This window comes from Vulpes vulpes, chromosome 9 (genome assembly GCF_048418805.1).
Source record: "Vulpes vulpes isolate BD-2025 chromosome 9, VulVul3, whole genome shotgun sequence".
NCBI lineage: Eukaryota > Metazoa > Chordata > Mammalia > Carnivora > Canidae > Vulpes > Vulpes vulpes.
The window spans coordinates 62,749,447-62,769,173 of record NC_132788.1 but is presented as its reverse complement, the minus strand read 5'-3'; the positions used below and the strand labels follow the sequence as shown (position 1 = coordinate 62,769,173).

The following is a 19,727-nucleotide window of genomic DNA, read 5'->3' as shown; positions in this document are numbered from 1 at the left end:
AACATGAACGGTGCTCCCCCAGTGCTCTGCCAGCAAATCATTTCAAGGGCAGAAGTGGATAAAGGGATATTCCAAAGCAATGAGCCAAGACCAGAAATGCCATGGAAAGTCCACAGAGCTTAACGACTCTCACAGGCTGGCCTAAGTTTTCACAATTTCCCAGTGCTTGTATATATTCTGTTTCATGGAGAAGCCTGTGGTTGCTACATTCTGAGTTGCTCTAGAGAAGTCTGATTTTCTCTATCTGGTGAGTCACCTTCCAGAAGTTTCAGAAAATGGCTCTCCCATCAGAGGAGCATCTCCTACCTTCTGGGATACACCCCAGAAGGGATGGTACAAACTAGAAATGGACCCCTCAAAGAGGAACAGCTGGATCCTGCCCAAGAAAAAGAACATTTCTTTCCATGTCTACTTGCCTTGAACAACTGACCAGAATGCAGACCACAGGTCTGGGTGACTGGATGGGCAGGAATACCATAAACAGAAGAGAACCAGTGGGTTTGGTGGCAAAGAAGGTAAGATAGCACTTCTGTCATACGAAAAGATTCCAGGAACCAAAAGCATTCCTGGAGATAACAATGAGAGTCAGAGGGAATAGCTGAAGCTATTTGCATACATTGATGCATAAAGGAGAAGCATAAGATCCAGTTCTAGAACCTTACAGGGGAGGAGAGAGCCATTGAGGAGGGCTGAGAAGGGTTGGGCAATCAGGGAAGACTAGAATTCCAGAAACTGCAGGAAATCAGGGTGAGTCTTATTTTTCCAGTTCTTCCTGTCGGCATCAGCCTCAGATGAAGAATATTTATTATACTTTAGCTTTTAATGTAGCACTGAAGAGGCATTGGTTGAAGACAAAAATGAAAGTTACAAAAGAAGCTAGTCAAACACATGTTCACTGAGGAGCTACTACTATGTGCAAGGCAGTCTGTGAGGCACTGCTGATACAGCAATAAACTAGATACATAGGGCCCCTGCCCCCATTGAGCTTACAGTCTAGCAGGAAAGAATGTCATTAAGGAGTTATATTCAGGATTAAATAAGAATTAAATAATTACAATTATGATGGGTACTACAAAGCAGTACAAAATACAGGGTTTCATAAGACAGTGTGATGGGGTACCTGAATGATAAATAAGAGTCGAGTATAGGGAGAGAGAAATGTTCAAAGCAAAAAGAACTACATATGGGCAGACTCAGGTATACAGGAAAGTGGCATCTTTTCTGGGGCATATGGTTAAAAGAATAATCCTAAAATTATTCAAGAGATAATTTTCTGGAAAGTGACTTGGCTTCTATAGTTCTGATTTTGCATTCTAATTGTGTCAGATGAGCTGCAAAGGTGAGACCTTGAAAGCAAATTATTTGCAAAGTGAATGACCATCTGCTAATTGCAGTTTCATAAAACTAGGCTTAGAAAAATTTGACCTAAATACTCTGTAAGGTGTTTTCATTTAAGAATCTGTGATTTCCTTGTGTCAGATTTTCTTAAACATAGAATTCCACTATATAAAGTATGTGCAACTAGTTCATTATGGAGAAAGCTCATTGGGGGGAAAATCAAGGAAAGGATGAAATATTTGAAAATATATTTAATGTTAGTTTGAAAAACATACGATAGTGAAGAAAACGAAGAGGAAAAATAAGAAGGGTACTTCTGTTTTAAACCAAGAAACCATCTTGCTAAAGACATTCGAAACACAGTAGTTTCTTAACATCAAGGCACCAAAGTTGGCTGAAGGAAATGTGTGTGTGTCTCAAAGCTTCTACTCCCATAAATTCACCTAAGAATTTATGTGTGAGATTCCCAGCAGGAATCATTTGCATAAGCAAAGCCTTCATACTTTCAGTAATAGTGCCGTACTTTTACATGGCACACTTCCTATTACCATATCAAGATTCAGATAAGCAAGATTAAAAAAAACTTCCAACTTGGTTTGCTATGTCTCTCCATTTCCAAAATTAACTCCAGTAAAAGTGTGTTATCCTTAGATCAGTAATGCTGCAAGAATTCAGACACATGCATACACACACACACACACACACCAAATTAATATCCTTATAGAAAGACATTCTTAAGACATTCAGCCACTAAAATCAGGAGTCATATAAAACCAGGGAGGTATAATAAGTTAAGTATTGCCAGCCTCAAGCCCGCAGTCTTCTAACTTGAGGAGGAGTCTACTAAGGGCCGAAACCTAAGAACCGTGAAGCCAATTAGATTTTAATTTCCAAGTATGGCCTGAAGGTATTAGGCCTGGGGACACCGACAGCCTGTTCTCATTTAGGAAATGGGGGAGGGGAGAATAAAGAAACCCTACAAGGACTTTATTTTCTTTTATCTTAACTTCCCTCAAACCACTTGGTAAATCTCCGATAAAATTCCCAAGAGGGCTGGATAACTTCTGGCTCTGAGTGAGCCTAGTGGCTTTACTTACATCTTCCCAAGAACTGGCAGGGCTGATCCATGAAAGAAAAAAGACAAGTTTAAAAAAGATAGCATTGGAGCCTCTGGAAACATTTTGGCAAGAAATGCCAGGTCCATTCTTGCTCTATGGAAATCCCTTTCAGTGAAAACAATGCCCATACTTTGGGAACCTGGTGGTCTCAAAAGAGACCCATAAAAAGTCTGGATGTGGGGGGAGGTAGAAGGACCCTCTCCCCAGTGACTTTTTTTAAAGAAGCAATGCACCCCTCAAATAATGGGCTGACTTGTCTAAAAACAGGCAATTCTCAAAAACAGGAAAGAATGGTTTTGTCAGTCTGTGCAATTCGCTATTCATGTTAGCCTGGGCAGCATCTGTAGCTAGTTCAAAGGGAGCTGGTGTCAAAGAAAAATATCAGTTCAATCCTAAAAATCCTACCACTTCAGCCAGCAGGGTCCGTTATACAAAAAATTTGTGGACCTGCTTTGTACTCAGCCATGGGTACCCATCAGCTGTCAGCAAGAAGCTGGCGGCATAGAGGCTGATTTCCTCTCTTTTTCAGTCACCATCATTTTTGCTCTACCAAAGGAAAGTTAAAGGAGTCAGAGTCCGAGCAGGGCCTGAAAACCTCCTGCATTTTCCATGCACTGCCATTACACAGATGCAGTCATCCAGCCATTAATCGCTTAATTTTGGATTTGGAACTTTCTGCCTCGTTCCATATTTCTCCCATTTCAAAGTGACCCCAGCCTTATCACCTTGCGAAGATAAGAGATATTCTACGAATATTTCAAGGCTGCCCACCTTCAAGGGCTCTGGCCAGTGCTAAGCAGGAAAGGAGCCCAGCCCTGTGAATTGTCACATGGAATCTCTATAGCTCCTCCATCCAAATGTCCCTCACGTCAGGCCTTTCCAAGAGCCACAAACCCTTGGAAAATGTACTGATTTGAGTCGTATTGCTTCTTTGCCTATTTTTGATGAAGTGCTAAAAATACAAGAGTAAAATTACCAAAACACAGACAGAAGGGAAGAAAAGTGGGCAGTAATCCCCTATCTTGGCTAGCAGAGCACTCACAGCGTCTGCTCCATTATGCCAAGTAATGATGTGGTAGGAGGTAGACATTACTAGCAGACTTAGCCAACCAGGCCTGACAACAGGGGGGAGTATGATTGCAATATCTCGCTCTAATCGGGAGGAGATTATACAGGATGTGGCCAGTAAGGATGGGTCAGCTGTTGCCCACAGGCAGGCTTCCATGTGCCTACTCTGTTCATGGCCCTGGGTCTGGGCATTCCTGCTTTTTTGGAACCAGTCTGAAATCAGTGAAGGTTGGATGAAAGAGACAGGAGGGGGGATAGAGAGGGAGGCAAGAGCACGGTCTTAAACAGAGAAACCTTTCATTTCATATTTCCCTTTCCACATATGGATTTGCTTTTCTACTCAGTTTTCATAGCTGGATTAACCCTTTTCATTCACACATGATGTGAATCTCAGGAATCTCCAATAATTTCCTTACCTGGAGGGGAAGACAGAACCAAACAAATGATTGCAAGTATAGAATTGTTCCAAAGAAGGCTGCATGTGCATGCATATGTGTGGATGTGTGCACATGTGTGTGTGCATACAGGTGGATGGGTGTATAATAGGTCATACATGGTGGTTAGGAACTTAAAGGGGAAAGCTTCCTGAAGAAGTGGTAGGAGGAACTGGCTAGTGGTTTCTAGAACTTCCCCAGGGGCATTATTCATCAAGAAACCTGAAGAGAAGGATTAGGATCTATTTCAGGGATAGTGGGTTGGGGAGACACAGGAGCAATAGGCCTCTTTCACCACGCTTAAGGGGCCGGGCCGACCAAGCATTCTGCTAACTTTCCACACACTCTAGAGAAGCATGTACTGGGATTCTGTGAATTTGTTTCTCCTTGCTGGCAGCTCTGATTTCAACTTAATTCTATGTATTAAACATGATGTTTAGAGGAAGAATAGTAAGAGGAAGAATAGTAAGAAGAACATGGTGTATTTTGCCCCAAACACAAATTCTCCTACAGTCATGCCTGCACAAACTATCTTGACAGAAGAGAGAGAGAAAAAAAACACACATTTCTTATAGAGAGTAAGAAGTACTCTTTTGTTGGGCATTTGTTCAAAACTTTGGGACACCAGACACTCCTAACTAACATCATGGGCTAAATCCATCAGACTAATTCTTCCAACCACAGCTGGTCCATGGAATCAATTTAATACACACAAACCATTTAATAAGAAAGATAATTGAATCTTTACCCCGAAATACTGACAACTCAAGCATTTCTGCCATCAGCTCATCACCCACCAAATGTTTTCCTTTTCTGTTGCTTTAAATAGGATTAGTCTTTAAAAACAAAAAGGAAAAATAACAAGTTTTCCATCCATAGAATTCTGAATACGAGATCAGTTGAGCTAATTTCAATTTGTTTAGTCTGTGCATTTTTATCCTTATTACACAATTCGGGAAAAGGGTATCTAAGTTGAAGTGATTTCCTTATATCTGTGCTTGTCCAGACAGAAGACTAGAAATGCCCAAGAAGCAACCTTGTGGGTAAAAACAGTAGATTTGGACACATACCCACACGTGTATGCATGTACATCTGCACACACATCCATGTACACACACAGTCCCCTGAAGAATACTTGTGCCCCCAGATATGACCTCTGATGTTGACATGGTTTTTGTTGCTGGCTTTGTGAGACTTGCTATGGTTTTACGAGGCGCTTTATCCTAATTTGTTTCCCTGGCTAATTTGCATGGCATTATAGAAAACTTAGATTAGCCAGTGCAGAATAGAAATTTGAACAAGACCGCCAGCAGCCAGTTCTGCTCACTCCTCTGACTGGTGTACTGTATTCTAAGCCAGCCATCTTAAGGCCGGGTGGGATAAAAGAACCCCCCAGGATTGAAGCTACAAGCCCCACTTTTCAACTCCTATTTGGGGAAATGGTTTTCTTGGCCACAGACTGAAGCCCTGGCTTGAGACTTCCCCACCCCGCAGTACAAGCATCAATAGGGGGGAGAGTGAGCCAGAAGCCAGAAGATAAACACAGAGCAGTAGTTGTACCTAAGATTGGAGGGAGCAAGATTGGGAACACCCATTTTACATGAAAAGAACATAAATATACATTATGGAATAGGATGCCAAAAGTCCCCCTAATGTAAGAGCAAACAGATTAGAAAGAGTCTGTGTTGTTCACCCAGCATCCCAGGGTTTCTGGGCCCCCATCCCTACCTCTGGTAGCATACAGGACCTGTCACAGGGAGGGCTTATGTTCAGGAAGGGCAGCAAATATCACTTTGACGTTAAGGATGGACAGTTATTGTACCGGTTAATGTACTGATTTCATTACTCTATTAAGATTTTTTTCTTTTAAGATTTTATTTATTCATGAGAGACACAGAGAGAAAAAGAGAGAGAGAGGCAGAGACATAGGCAGAGGGAGAAGCAGACCCCATGCAGGGAGCCTGATGTGGGACTCGATCCCAGGACTCTAGGATTACGCTCTGGGCTGAAGGCAGGCGCTAAACCGCTGAGCCACCCAGGCGTCCCTGTTAAGATTTTGTAAAGCTGTTTGGCAGCTCATTCTTTCAGTCATTGAAGAGCTTCAGAAAATGGAAGAAGTAGTCCAGACTTTGTCAAAACCATAGGGTTTTTGAGTGGGAAAGTGAATGTAAGGCCTTTCATTATACTTCCCAGCAAGGTCATTCTCCAAAAGGATCACGCTTCTTAAAGTGGCGGGGAAGAGGAGAGACAACGTTCCATGGTGCAGCTTGTGACCTTCTGGGCCTTCGGTGTCCTAGGTTGGGCACTTCTGTCTGGCAGGACTTCTCAGTCCATACCTGGGCCCCAGGGTTGGGAAGGACCACCTTTGACCTCAGGCCTGGCAAAGGATCTCAGCATCAGTGTTGAGTCCCTCAGGGAGTCAGCCGGCCAGTGAAATTTAGAAGCAGAGGGAGGGCTGTTGTCTCCCTTCCGTCTGGCTATTAAGAGAGTTTCTCCTGCATTTGGCATGAAAGCCTGTGATGTGGTTTTGTGCCAGCGAAGAAGGGACCAAAATGAAATAACAAAAGTCAGTCGTGCTGTAGAAACTCATCTTGTAGGGAACAGTGGCCTGGAGGCAGAGTGCGGGAGGAGACATCAAACCGATGCACTGAGACCCTGAGTCCAGGTTGTGGTGGCTGAAAGTACAATGGGGAAACCCAGTTGTTCCCAAATTCGTCCATACACTAGAATCCTTCGGAGAACTTCCAGAATGACCGCAGCCCTGCGGCTCCTCCCCAGTGATTATGGCTAAATTGCTCCAGTATGCAGCCAGGACTTTGAAAGTGTTGAAATCTCCCCAGGTAATTCTAATGTGCAGACCAGTTTGGGAACCGCTGATGTGGCCCCTTGCTCCTTAAAGTGTGGTTTGTGGACCAGCGGCAGCAGCTTCACTGGGAGGTCTGTAGAACTATGGCCTATCAGGCTCATCCCAGGCTTGAGACCAGAACCTTCATATTAGTTAGATCCAGGCTGATCTTTATGCTAATTAGAGTGTCTGATTCATTTGAGCAACGCTGCCTCCAAACACACACAGACCAGGCCAAATCCCTCTAGTAAACTACAAACTCAAGGCACAGTCTTATTCTAATTCCTGGCACTGACTGCATTTGTAATTCTACAGTCGTAGGAGCTCTTTGAAAAATAAGTGTCAGGGCCCCAAACTATCAGGGAAAGGGTTCTCGGCATCACTGATTGTGCAGTGGTTTAATTAAAATGGAGATTGCGGGTCCAAATCTAAGCACCAGCACTTTAATTTGACCTCTTTGAATAGTTCTTAATTAGGGAGACCAACTCATCATGGTTGGTCATCATGGTTTGTCCAGAGCTTTCCCGGTTTCAGCACTAAATCAGCCTGACATTTGGGCTCTGATTCAGTCTCAGGCAAACCAAGACAGTCCATTTCCCTTCACTTACTTCACACACAGCCTGGGGATTCCAACAAAGATCAGGGGGGTTCTCAGACTTCACTTGTGCATCCACATCACCTGAAGGACTAGAACAGCAAATGGCAGGGCCCCCACACTGAGTATCTATCTGTGTTAGTGAGTCTGGGGTGAAAACTAAGGATTTGCACTACTCACCAGTTCGGAGGTACCTCTCAGGGACTACACTTTGAGAACCACCACAAGACCCCCTACCTGAGGAGGTATAGTATTTGGCTGAGCTCAGGCATAGCCCAGTGACTAGAGAACCGTAAAGCCTAGTACTGGTTGCAGCTGTGACTAATTGTTTTTATTATGGAAAAAAGATGGGACTTCCTGAGCTGGTCCCTAAAGAGTGGGTGGAGTTGAAGCTCTCTGAGGTTTACATGAATGTGAGCAAAAACCCCAGTGTATATTTAGGAGAAGTGCAGGAGGCTCAGGTGATTGGAAAGAGAATCTGCATAGAAGTAGTAGAGGATATGGAAATAGAAACAGATAAATTTGGACCACATCATGGGAGCCTGGTGACATCTAACACTCAAAAACGTTTATCCCTTTGAAAGTAGCTCAATACAACTTCAAAATGAGATGGGTGCTAGTATCCTTGATATAAACAAACTATTAAGAGTTGGGAATAAACCCAGATATGACTTGCTTCTTGGTTATGATGGTTTTGTTCTTTTTTAAAGCGTTAAGAGTTTCTAGAAGACAGTTCTCAACATCTTGTCTCCCAAGCCACTGTGTATCCAGTCATCTGGAGGCCTGGGGTTGGAGTGGGAGCTCCAGCTCCCTGGTCTGGTACTAAGTGTACGTGACCACTTGCCCTTCACTTGGGCTTCTAGTGAGGGAAGCCAATGTCCTGGTGCTTTTCTCCCACAGGCATTGCTTGTGGTTCTGATTCACTTTCTCCTCTGGCTACTGCCTCTTCAGCTACCCCTGAGGCTTGTCCATTGCCTTGAACATCTGTACTTTAGTTTATTCAGCAGAACAGAGTTGGATGGTAGAAATATTAGGACCAAGGTGATCATGGCCTTGTACTGCTGCCCCCAACCCTAACCTGAACCTCCCACTCCTATAGACACACTGTCCCGTCTGTTTGAGCCCAACTGGCCTAATGCCCAGAGTCAAGGCTAGACTTGTAGGAGGCAGTCTGAGGTCTGGAGACTCCCAGTGTGGTAGGAAATCATAGGATCTGGATTCCAAAGACATGAGTGTGAATTATGTCCTGAGCATTAGCAAATCCCATCAGTTCTATGAGCTTGTTTTTTTTTTTCATGAGCCAAATGCAGAGTGTCTACATCCTAAAGTTGTTGTGAAAACCAAGTGAGATAAGGAATGTAAATACACTTTGTAAACTGTCAAGTGCTATACCCTCGATGGAAAGCACCATAGCAGATGAGATGAGAGCACAACTCTGAAGTAAGACCCACCTGGTTTCACTTCCTGGCTCCATCACTTACTAGCTATTGGATCCTGAAAAAGAGGCTTAACCTCTCTGGGCCTGCCTCCTCATCTGAAAATGAAGTCACTAAAAGTACCTCTCTCCCACAGGGTCATCAACCATAAATCTTATGGAATGCTTGGCATATGCACGGCACATAAAATGTACTCAATAAATGTTAGCTACAGTCAGAATCATTAAGAAAGCTATAACATTTTTGCTTAAAGGCCAGTATAGATGAGGGTAGAGTTAGGAGACCCCACACACACACACACACACACACCTTCCCCATAGGAGCGTCAGTCTAGACCATTCAGAATAGACAAGTTGCTTCTCCTCTGTCTGTCATGCATCCTTTGTTGATTGGAAATAATGATGCTACTTCACAGGTTGTCATAGGTGTTCTGAAAGAGAATGCTTAAGTAAGTAAAATCACTCCACAGATTGTCAAACTGTTAACATTTTGGAGTTGTTGCTAGCAGTAGAGTAGTTTCTGGCAGCATTGTTTTCTGTTTATGATGGCAGTTCTTTTCCAAACCTTCTCATAAATTTCACCTCATTCCACCCTTAACTACTTCCACTCCACCTTCTCTCCTTGGTGAGGAGGAAAGGGTTTGTTTTCAAGTAATAAAGCATGTTGGCTAATAATCTTTAATAACACATATGCTTATAGAGCTTACCTGTAGAGGCAGAGTGATTGGATTGGAATAGAATTTAGTGGCAATATTCAGAACACCCTAGCTCAGAAAGCAAACCCATAGATGATCAGGAGGGCATGTGATGGTGTGAAGATATAATTTTCAAAAATGTAAGATCGTGACTCTTATGCAAATATAAAATGAAACTTAGCAAAAGGTTTATCTAATTCATTAGTTAATGAAGTAAGATATTTAGACCAGTTCAAAAATTATTTTAGGGGCTGGGTATTTATAGGCAATTTAATGTTAGGACAAGATTTATGGGTTAGGTACATAACTAGCTAATGTCTAACAGGACAAGAAACCATAACCTTCATCTGTTTCAAAAAGACAAAAACTCCTTATATTTGTATGTTTACCAGACAAAAATCTGGTAACATGTAGCCTCACCAAGTCTTGGAGTAAAGCAAAGTAAATTTGCCTAGATAATCCTTGCAGGGGGTGCAGAGCAGGGGCCAATGTCATTGCCACCATATGATACTGAGAGGACATGCCACCCACTTTTCTGCCTTACACTCGAGTTTTGGATAATTTTTTTAACAATGGTAAATATTTTACACTAAGAACAACCTTTTAATCTGACTTGCTGCTTACAACAGCCTGTGGAGGCAAAAAAGGGGCAGGGAAAACCCATTTTGCAGAAGAGGAAACCAAGTTACATATGGGAGAACTCTCACGGTCTAATCCCAAGTCCCACATTCATTCCTAAACTCCAAATGGCATCTCTCTTTTCCCTTCATCTCTGTCCTACCTTGTTCTTGGTGACATTTCCCCCCATTAGACTTCCCCTGGGGGTTCACCTGGAAGAAATGCTCAAAGTGGGAAGGAGGCCTGTTGCCCCTGGCCCATGTGTCCCCAGGGTTCCTGGCCTGAGCTGAGTCCTTTTAAGTCCCTGACACAATTCAGTTCCACAATATCCCACTCTCCCGAGCCAAAGAAAATTGTCAAAACATGTTATCTTCCCTCAGGAAAAATGATAGAATAGATGTTACATTCCAGGAACCCATTTTTTAAAGTGATGACTCCTTTTAAGCTCTTCTGTTTTCAGCTACTGTGAGCCACTGTGAGCAGCCACTGCACCATCTTTCTTTTGAGACGGTGTCCACATCAGAGAAACCTACTGTTTATAAACCAGAATATCTTGTTTGAAGCACTGTTTCTGGTTGATGTTTTCCTCTCCTTAATAAACAGGATCATCATTTTCTGTGTCCGACATAGCTGGGTCTGTCTGGCTCCTGGATGAATGACATGCAGGGGACAAATGGCTATTTATTGTGTTAAGCAGTCGGCCAGGAAACTGGCTGCAAGTGTGGCCTGATGGCCCAAATCTGCTTCTTCCTTGCAAGGCCATTTATTTTTCTCTCCCACGGACTTCTATCGCCATGGAAACTGTCCCACTAGCAGGATGGAGACTAAGGCCAACTCTCTGCTTCCTGCACTTAGAGAGGCAGCACGTATACACATGAAGCAAAGGAGACAGTAAGAAAGTATATGAGGTGTGGAGTTAGAAAGTAGTTCCTCTAAAATTCCTCAGAATTCTCAAGCTGGAGAATTAATTTTTTTTTTTTTTGAATGTCTGAGTCAGGGCCTCCCAGACCATTTACACAAGGTGTGCTGACAAGAAGAGTAGACACTCCGTGCATAATACATGCATGCTAAGCCCTATCTCTGCAGCAACCCATTTAAGCCTCACAGTAGCTCCACGAGACAGGTTGGCTCTTATTATCCCCACAACCCAGAGGGAGAAATGGAGACTCTGCAAGTCTAGTCACTTGCCCAAGTCCAGCAGAAGAAATGAACAAATTTAGGACTAATATCCAGGCCTTCTGACCCCAAAGCCTGGACCTCCTCACTTGAAATAGCTGCCTATTCTCTACCTCTTTTCTTCTTCTTCTTTTTTTGAGAGTTTATTTATTTATTCACGAGAGATACAGAGAGAGAAGCAGGCTCCCCGCAGGGGCCCCGATACAGAACTTGATCCCCGGGCCAGGATCATGCCCTGAGCCAAAGGCAGATGCTCAACCATTGAGCCACCCCAGCGTCCCTCCACCTCTCTTCTTGCTCTTCACATAGGCTGGCCCCTGAGAGGCTCTGAAAGCCACTTCACATCCCGTGTCCACCATTTTTATTTGATCATGTAATCCTTCCCACTCCCAGCCATCAACAACCACTTTGCGACATCTCACAGAACAAGGATTCTGTGGAACAGGATTCCAGCAACCTCAGTCCAGGCCAGTTTTCTCATCTTACAGAGGAGCAACTTAGGCCGGGGGAGGAAATGAGTTGCCTCTAGCTGCACAGCTAATAAATGTCAGAGCTGGCACCATGGAGCCAGCCCCCTGCCCCACAGGCCTGTGCTCTGCTGTGCTGTGCTGCCTTACATCACTATTTCTAGCCAAACCCTGAGCCAGCAGTTCAGCTCTCCGGCCAAGCATCAGGACTAATCCCCTTATAGGATGACTGCTAAATCAGACACTTGTTAGAAGAACAGCGATGCTCGCATGCAGGGTGCTTTGGCCTTTATGAAACGCTTCCACACAGCTCTTCTGTTTCCAGGCTTTGCTCCCTCTAGGTCCTTCTGAAATGATCCAACAATGAAGCCTTATTCATAAGTTGTATACCTTCCAAAATAACTGTTGAATCGCTCAAACATTAAGTGTGAAAGGATCACTGTGTTTCAACTAGTAGAATCCAAGGTGACAAGAGGCAGAAGCAGAACAAGAGGTGGAAGCTTGCGAGGTTTCATATGCCAGGGTTCTAGAGAACAGAGTTCTACCTGTGAATGAAGGCTCCCCAGCTTAGGATGATGAGTTTTGACGGGGGGCATCCTCTCGTTTTTCATTTTTAACAAGAACCTAGCACTGACCAGGCACAAAGGTGAACATGCTCTCTTTCAAATATGTGCAGCATGGCGCTTACTCTCCAGAGCTGCGAATGTGTGTTTGAACAGTGAAGCCCGGGAGGACATGGTATAAACAGCAGCTGTCAAGTGGGAGATGGGAGCTAGAGTCATTGTGGGAAGATCTGAGGTACAGAAGAGAAATATTGTGAGGAATAAGTGTGTCTTTTCATGTACTTCTTTGGATTCTAACAGTAGCGATGAGGATGGTCTCACAAGTTCCACTGCTGGTTTTTCCCCCATTTAAAAGCAAAGGGAGTAAAGGAGTAATGCTCAGATTGCAACATCCCACACATCATGCCCTTCTGCATCTTTTTCCTGTGCACATTTTCTCCCTTCTAGAAATCCCTTCTCTGTTTCTGTCTGCTCTTCTTGTATAACCCCATCCAGAGTCACCTCCTCTAGGAAGCCTCCCTGGACTTCCCATACGGGTTTCTTCACCCCTTCCTCTGTGCACCTACAGTCTGTGTGCAAAATTACATCAGCTCCCATTTTTTTAGTACCCAGTGTGAATAAGCACTTTACATATATCATCTTCATACCCATTTGACAAGGAGACTGAAGCCCAGTTAGTCCAAGGCCAGTATGGCTATTAAGTCATGAAGCTGGGTTTGGAATCCTGGTCTCCCAGGCTCCAAAGTCCATGCCTTTCTGCTACACAGTGGGCAGTTTCCTTTGCTTCAAACTTACCCTTTCAGGAGCAAGTGATAAGTACGTGTTTCTCACTCGGTCTCCCCCTTGTCTGTGAGTAAATCTAGGGTACACCCAAGTCCTATGATGTATCCCTATGCTAAATAAATAGCTAAATGAATCAATAGTCTGTTCAGTGAGGAGCTTATGCCTTGTTCTTGATAAAACCATAATACATGTACGTAACTGGAGCAAGTCATCCCCGCCCCCAGTGGAGAAATAGGTAAGTTTCTTAGCCAGCAGATCCACTGGCTCTCCAATTTTAATGTAATACGAATCTCCTGGAATTTTGTTGAACTGCAGATTCTGAATCAGAAGGGCTGGGGTAGGACCTGAGGGGCTGTGTTTCTGGCAAGCTTCCTGTGATGCTGCTGATTTGAGAGCCATCCGGGCATTTGGGTCTCAACACAGCAGCGGCAGCAGCTGGTGACAAAGAGTAAAACCTGTCCCATGTGTTGTTCTCCTTTCAGAGGACAACCAGTCTTGAAATGCTCCTGATTTTCCATGTTTTAGCAAAATATTTGTTATGCTTTGAGCTGTAAACATTTGGCAGCGTGAACATTTGTGTCTGCCTATAGCTTTGGTTTAATCCCACCCTATCAATAAATCACAAATAAATGAGGGAGAGGAGTCACTCACTGGAAGATTCCATTCCAGTGACAAGTGGACCAGGGGAGCTGGTGAATGTGGAGGAAGGAGCAGATGATCCCTCGCAGCAGGGGGTTTCCAAGGGAACCCTATGGGCTTGCTGGCAACAGCTCTGAAAGACCCCGCCTCGGTCCATTTTTATTGGGAAGGGCCCCACCCTTCCACATTTGCCTGCTCTATGGCTACTTTCCCAGCTGGTCTTCTCCATTCTTGGTAAACAGTAACTGATGGCTTATTCATCTTGAGCCCTTTGAACCCCACACAATCCCTTTGCTGGCATGCCAAGTCTTTTAGAGGTCAAGCATCCCCGGTCCAAGACATTTGGAAGGAAAACACCCTCTTTTCTGTCTTCTTTTCCAGATGTCCCTGGGCCAGCAGCAGTCAGCAAGAGGTGTGCCTTGTTTGAAATGCAAGGGGACGTGTTCAGGCTTTGAGCCACATCCATGGAGGTAACAGAGTTTGTCAGGAGAGGCTATGCCTGTCTTCATTTCTTGGCTGTCCTTTCTGGGAACCCCTAGTCATTCTTCTCTGCTGCGACTGCTTACAATGCATGCGTTTCAGGGAGGACTGGCTCCAGAGTGAATGTACTCCTGCATGGCCCAATTCAGAAATGACTGAGAAGTCCTTGGGAGCCAAGATGAGAAAGGAGTTTAGTGCTTCACTCACCATTTCAAGGTGGAGGCCTCCAAGCTCAGCCCACCAAATACCATACTGGGAAGATGTGGGTACCTCTTAATTGGTGCCTGGTCCTCTCCAGATTGCTCTATCCTGGGGTTTGGTGCATGTGCTTGATCCCCCTGTACTATGTTGTTGCCCCTTTTGTGACCTCAGAGGACCCCAGGCCAGAAATAAAAGTCACTGTGTCCCTAATACTTTAAAACCAGGCCGCAGTATACTCATACCCACAAAGGAGGGCCATAAGATACAGCTAGACTTGGATCTGCAGAGTTTTTCTTGTTTTTCATTGAGGACTCTGAAAGCCAGAAGTAGGGCTGCCATACTGCACAGCTTCCGGGCACTGTTACCATCAGCATCTATGTGGGTATCGCCCACTGGATTTGTGCAGGGCACAGCCTGTGTGACTATCCCAGCAGCCCTGGGAGAGACAGCCTAACCTCTGTAGGGCAAGAGAGCAAAGAGGGAGTTTTTATCTCCCCTGCCAGAGGGTTTCCTTGGACATTCAGTGGGGGAGCACAATTTGGGAGGTAATTGTCTCAGAGTTGTTGACTTCCATAGTGAGATGGCAATTGCAAAAACATTTGTTGAGCTGAACCAAGTCTCTTACATTTAAACGTTGAAGTAACCTTGAGCAGTAGGGAAAAGTTTCTCCATTTTTCAAGTCAGGAAACCAAGAGGGGGTAGCAGGGAAACATGCAATACATGGCAGGATTCAAACTTGGGTCTTCTTGAACCCCACACCATGTTCTCAAACACTCACCAGTCCTGTGTTTGTTCAAAGCACGAGATTATTCCTTGACTCTGTTCCCTGACAGTCCTCAACCTCACAGGAGCTCATGTGGTCTTCTGGATGCAAGGGACCTTCAAGGTCGTCCAAACCCCACTCCATCCCCCGCACAAATTCCTCCCACAGCGAACACACTCCCCTTTGGGGGAACACCCCACGCATCTATTCTGGCCATTTGAGCCCTTTCTGGTCTTGAGGAGAGTCAGCTTCCCTATCATTTCACCCCCTGGTCCTGAATCTGCCATCAGGGTGTCACAGAACAATGCTGACTGCTCATCAGCTCTCCAAAGACAGCTGGGATACCTCCTTTTAGACTCTTTAAGGCAGGGGTTAATGTTCCCCAAAAACACCCACTGACTCAGTTCAATGTTTCCCCCTCTAAAGGATCAGTCCTTTGCTGCCTGTTGTCTGACATCTGAAAAGGGTCATTTAACATATTTTGTCTGGTTTTCTAGCTGTTTATGGCAGGAGGGCAATTCTGAGCCTGTAACCAGGAGTTGGTTACCAATTGGGGCTGTAACCAGGAGTCTCAGCATTGTTTTAATCTCTACATTCCCCCACCATTCTGCAAAGGACTTGAACATCAAGTGAATTGATCCTTGAGAAGTGCAGATTGTAGCCTCAGGTCCCACATACCAAGTGTTGTCTTAGTTTGAATAACTTTAATGGAGACCTGAATTCAAGCCACATTGGAACAGTGTGAAACCATTTTTATGCTCCAGTTCTCATACATTTAGTAGTTTTAGTATTTGAATAACCAAAGTGACAGCCAGCCTGGTTTAATGAGCAAGTCCCTCGACTGATAATCACAGGACAAGTTAACCTCCTCACTCTGCTTGAAACAAACACTTCCCTTCTGTAAGCCTCGCCTTTCCCTTCTGAAAAATGGGGATGCTAGAGACAATATGCTCTAGGCTCCACTCTGGCTTCGCAATCCATAGTTTGAGGCAAGCTATCTGTCATCAAATTAATGATTGACACAGCAGAATTAGAATGATACTAGTATTAGTGGCACAGATGGTAGAATTACTTCGAAGGGTACAGAGTGAAGGCAAGAGCAGACGTTCATGAAACAGCAAATCATGAAAACAGAAGGGGAGGCTCCCCTAGCAGCCTGCAGCCTCCTGCTTCCCAGATGGACATGCCAGGTTCCCTGGCCTTCTGAGCCAACCTCAAGGTGCTGAACTGCTCCTCAGGGCAGAGGGAAACACATGTCCAGGACTCCAGGCTTTTCAGAGAGAGCCCAACAGAAAGTCTCTTCCTTGCATGCAGAGATTCATATATATATATATATATATATATATATAATCATAATCCTAATAGCTTTAATTTTTTTTTAATGCTCACTGGCTTCAGTAAATAGAGAAAAACCCTGCTTTGAGGGAAGGAGGGGACATAGTATGAAAAAACTGAGATAATAGTATGAAAAATGGCTCTTGAGATTACAAAATTTTACATTCTTCAGGGGTCATTCTTTGGATCACCCTGGTGTCCTCATTATGGCACCCCTTGTGATGAGGTCCTGTCTCCATGCCAGCTTAGGCTGCTGCCCCAGGAATTACATGTTAACTCTGCATCTTCTCCCAGGGGCAGTGGATCTTCACTGATCTGAGTGAGCCTAGCCCTCAGAGCTAGGCTTCCTCTGCTTTCTGAGAGACAATCTAGAGAAAGTCAACCAGAGCTGCTTAAATTTCTGAAAGGAACCAACTAGGGACTCTGGCACTTTGATGTGCATCCAAATCACCTCTGAACAGGATTGCAAGTATCCCTGTCCAGATCCAACTCCAGACCCATGGAATCTGACTTGCTGGGGCCAAGGTAGGGCATCTCCAAGTTTACCAAGCTCCCCAGGAGATTTAGGTGTGCAGCAAAGTTTGAAACTTGTCAAATAGACCAAGGGTCAGCTAACATCCTGTAAACAGTCTCTTCATAAACATTTTAGGTTTCACAGGCCATTTGGTCCTTAACACAATTAGTTAACGTGGCCCTTGTAGCATGAAAGCATCCATAGACAATATGTAAATGAATTAATGTGTGTATGTTCCCATAAATTTCTATTTCAGGAGTGAAATTCAAATTTCATATCATTTTCTTGTGTCATAAGATAGTAACCTTTTGAATTTTTTTCAACCCTATAACGATGTAGAAACTATTCTTGCTTCACAGGTTGTGCAGAAATAGGTGATGGGCCAGATTCTGCTAATGGAATGTAGTTTGCCAACTCCTCATACCCACTAGCCCTCTCGCTGTCAGATGATAAACTTGACCATGGGCCTGTGTTGGGCTAGTGTTCAGGATGAGATACGAGCCCAAGGCTTTGCCTTTTCCTCCATTGCTGGTAGCCTAGGAAGAATAAATAGCTGTTTTAATACTATTGAGGATCTTTCTGGGTTGTGTCTGTGTCCCCTTCAGTCTGAGTGCCCGGAAAGAGTAGAGTAGGGCTAGGAAGGTGTCTTCCTCATCCATGGAATCCCAGCAACAGTGCCTTGCAACATGACAATATGAATAAAAGGAGAAATAACACTGACACAATTTCAAAGAATATCTCATATCCGTCAACATTTTCCATTTTGAAGTGTTTTGCATTTGCCACATCTCTAATAGCATCCTGAGAGTCTTATTTAACAAAAAAAGCAAACGGCAGCTCCTCCACCCAGCTCCATGCATGGTAGGCAATGGGGCTCAGAGGATCTGATGGGACACCAGGCTTTCCCTCACTTCCTTCCTCTTCCTCCTACCACTTCCTCCTCTGCTGTTGTCACTCCCCACATGTAAACCAGTGGTGCTCTCCCCTATGTTGGAGAAACCGTCTCCTTCATGCCTGGCTCATAAAAAGGAGAGGAAAGGGAATGTTTATTATTAATAAAATGCCCCAATTCTATAAAATAAGCAACCCCTTCTTATGAGGACCAGAAGAAAAAACTGCTTATTTTTGCCCCACATCATCTTTAGGGTCATATTCTGTTTTGGAGTACTGGCATTATCCTTGAGCTCATCGATTTTACCATTTCTCAAATTGTAACCCACTGAATGTGAAACTGGACTACAAGCTTCTTGCATTAAAAACAAGAATCAGCCTTGCACTGCAGAAATGTAACCTGCTGTGTCCCACACTTACCACACTGAGCCTCTTTCCATGTGCCACATACCTACATACTGGGGGAACTGGTCCACATCAACAGAGCCACCCCAGAGCATATGAAACCCTCCTATGGCCCAGCCTTACAGTTACAGTTCTGTTGATTTTCTCTCCCTCCCCGATCCCAACTGTGCACTCCTGGAAGGTTGCAGTGGGGCCTCCCTCCCTTTATATTAGACAGGGGTTTCTCAACCTCAGCACTGTTGACATTTTGGACAGGCTAATTCTTTTGTGTGGAGGGGGGGCTATCCTATATATTATGGGATGTTTAGCAGCACCCCTGGCCTCTACCCCACAGAAGCCAGTAGCTACCCCATTGTGACAACCAAAAATGTCTTCAGACATTGCCACATGCCTCCTCGGGGTCAGAACTGACCTGCGTTTAGAACTACTGGTGAAGAAAAGGAGGATTCCTTCAGGCATCCCTGGCTGTGAAGCATTCGTGCTACTGCCCTGACCTCTCTCTTGCTCGGGCCTGCCTCATCCGTGTCGCAGGGCTTGACGTTGCTCACTTCACTTATTAACAAGTTTTTAAATCTCATGCGTGAGAGCAGCCATGATACAGCACGCCTCAGGTGTCAGGCCAGAAAGGGAGGGAAGTGGTTTTCCTCTATATCTTGAACCCTCTGGATTTCAAAACCTCAACAGCATGGGCACGAAGCAGCCAGATGCTGTAGTCTGTAATTGTCAGAGAGAAGCATCAGGCTTTCGAGTGAATTTGACGCTTCCCCCAGGATGCTTTTCCTTCTCTCGGCCTCGCAGCAGAGCCTTGCCAGCAAACATCAATCTCTCCAGCCTAAGGGGTTTCCTGAGCTCATTCCCTTCCCCCTGGGTCCTATCCACCCATTTTTCGAAGAAAATTTCCAGCTGTGTTCTAACTTCAGTTTGAGTGCTAAAGAGTGAAAGTTGTTGAAGCTCCAAGGCTCATGAATCTTGGGAGACCATTTCAAGATTTCCTTAAAGCAGGGGTCAGCAAACTTTTTTTTTTACAAAAGACCAGATCATGGATACTTTAGGCTCTGTGGGCTACATGGTCTCTGTTGCAATTATTCGAGTCTGCCTGTTTAGCTCAAATGCATCCACAGACAATATGTAAATGAATTGAGCATGGCTATGTTCCAATAAAACTTTATTTACAAAACCAGGTTGTGGGCCAGGTTCAGCCCACAGATCATAAAGACTCCTGCTTTCAAGCATCTCTAATGAATGAACCAACCTTTGCTGTCATAATCACTGTGAGTAAAAATGTGTTGTTCTTTTTACCACCAAAAGTCATATCCCACATTCCCGATAGACCGACTGATGGACAGTCTCCTAAACTCAGTTCC

General features: G+C 44.4%; 1 protein-coding gene across 2 annotated transcripts in view; it reads left to right on the top strand.

Annotated features, from left to right (window-relative positions):
- LMCD1 (LIM and cysteine rich domains 1) overlaps positions 1–19,727 on the top strand; it is a 58,215-nt gene that overhangs the window by 15,090 nt on the left and 23,398 nt on the right. Inside the window, exon 2 of one of the 2 annotated variants that reach the window (XM_026016925.2) lies at positions 14,156–14,244. The exons of the other annotated variant lie outside the window; for it this stretch is intronic. Within the exon in view, the coding sequence (XP_025872710.1) occupies positions 14,156–14,244 (89 nt within the window). The remainder of the gene's footprint in view (positions 1–14,155; positions 14,245–19,727) is intronic. 2 annotated transcript variants of the gene reach the window in all.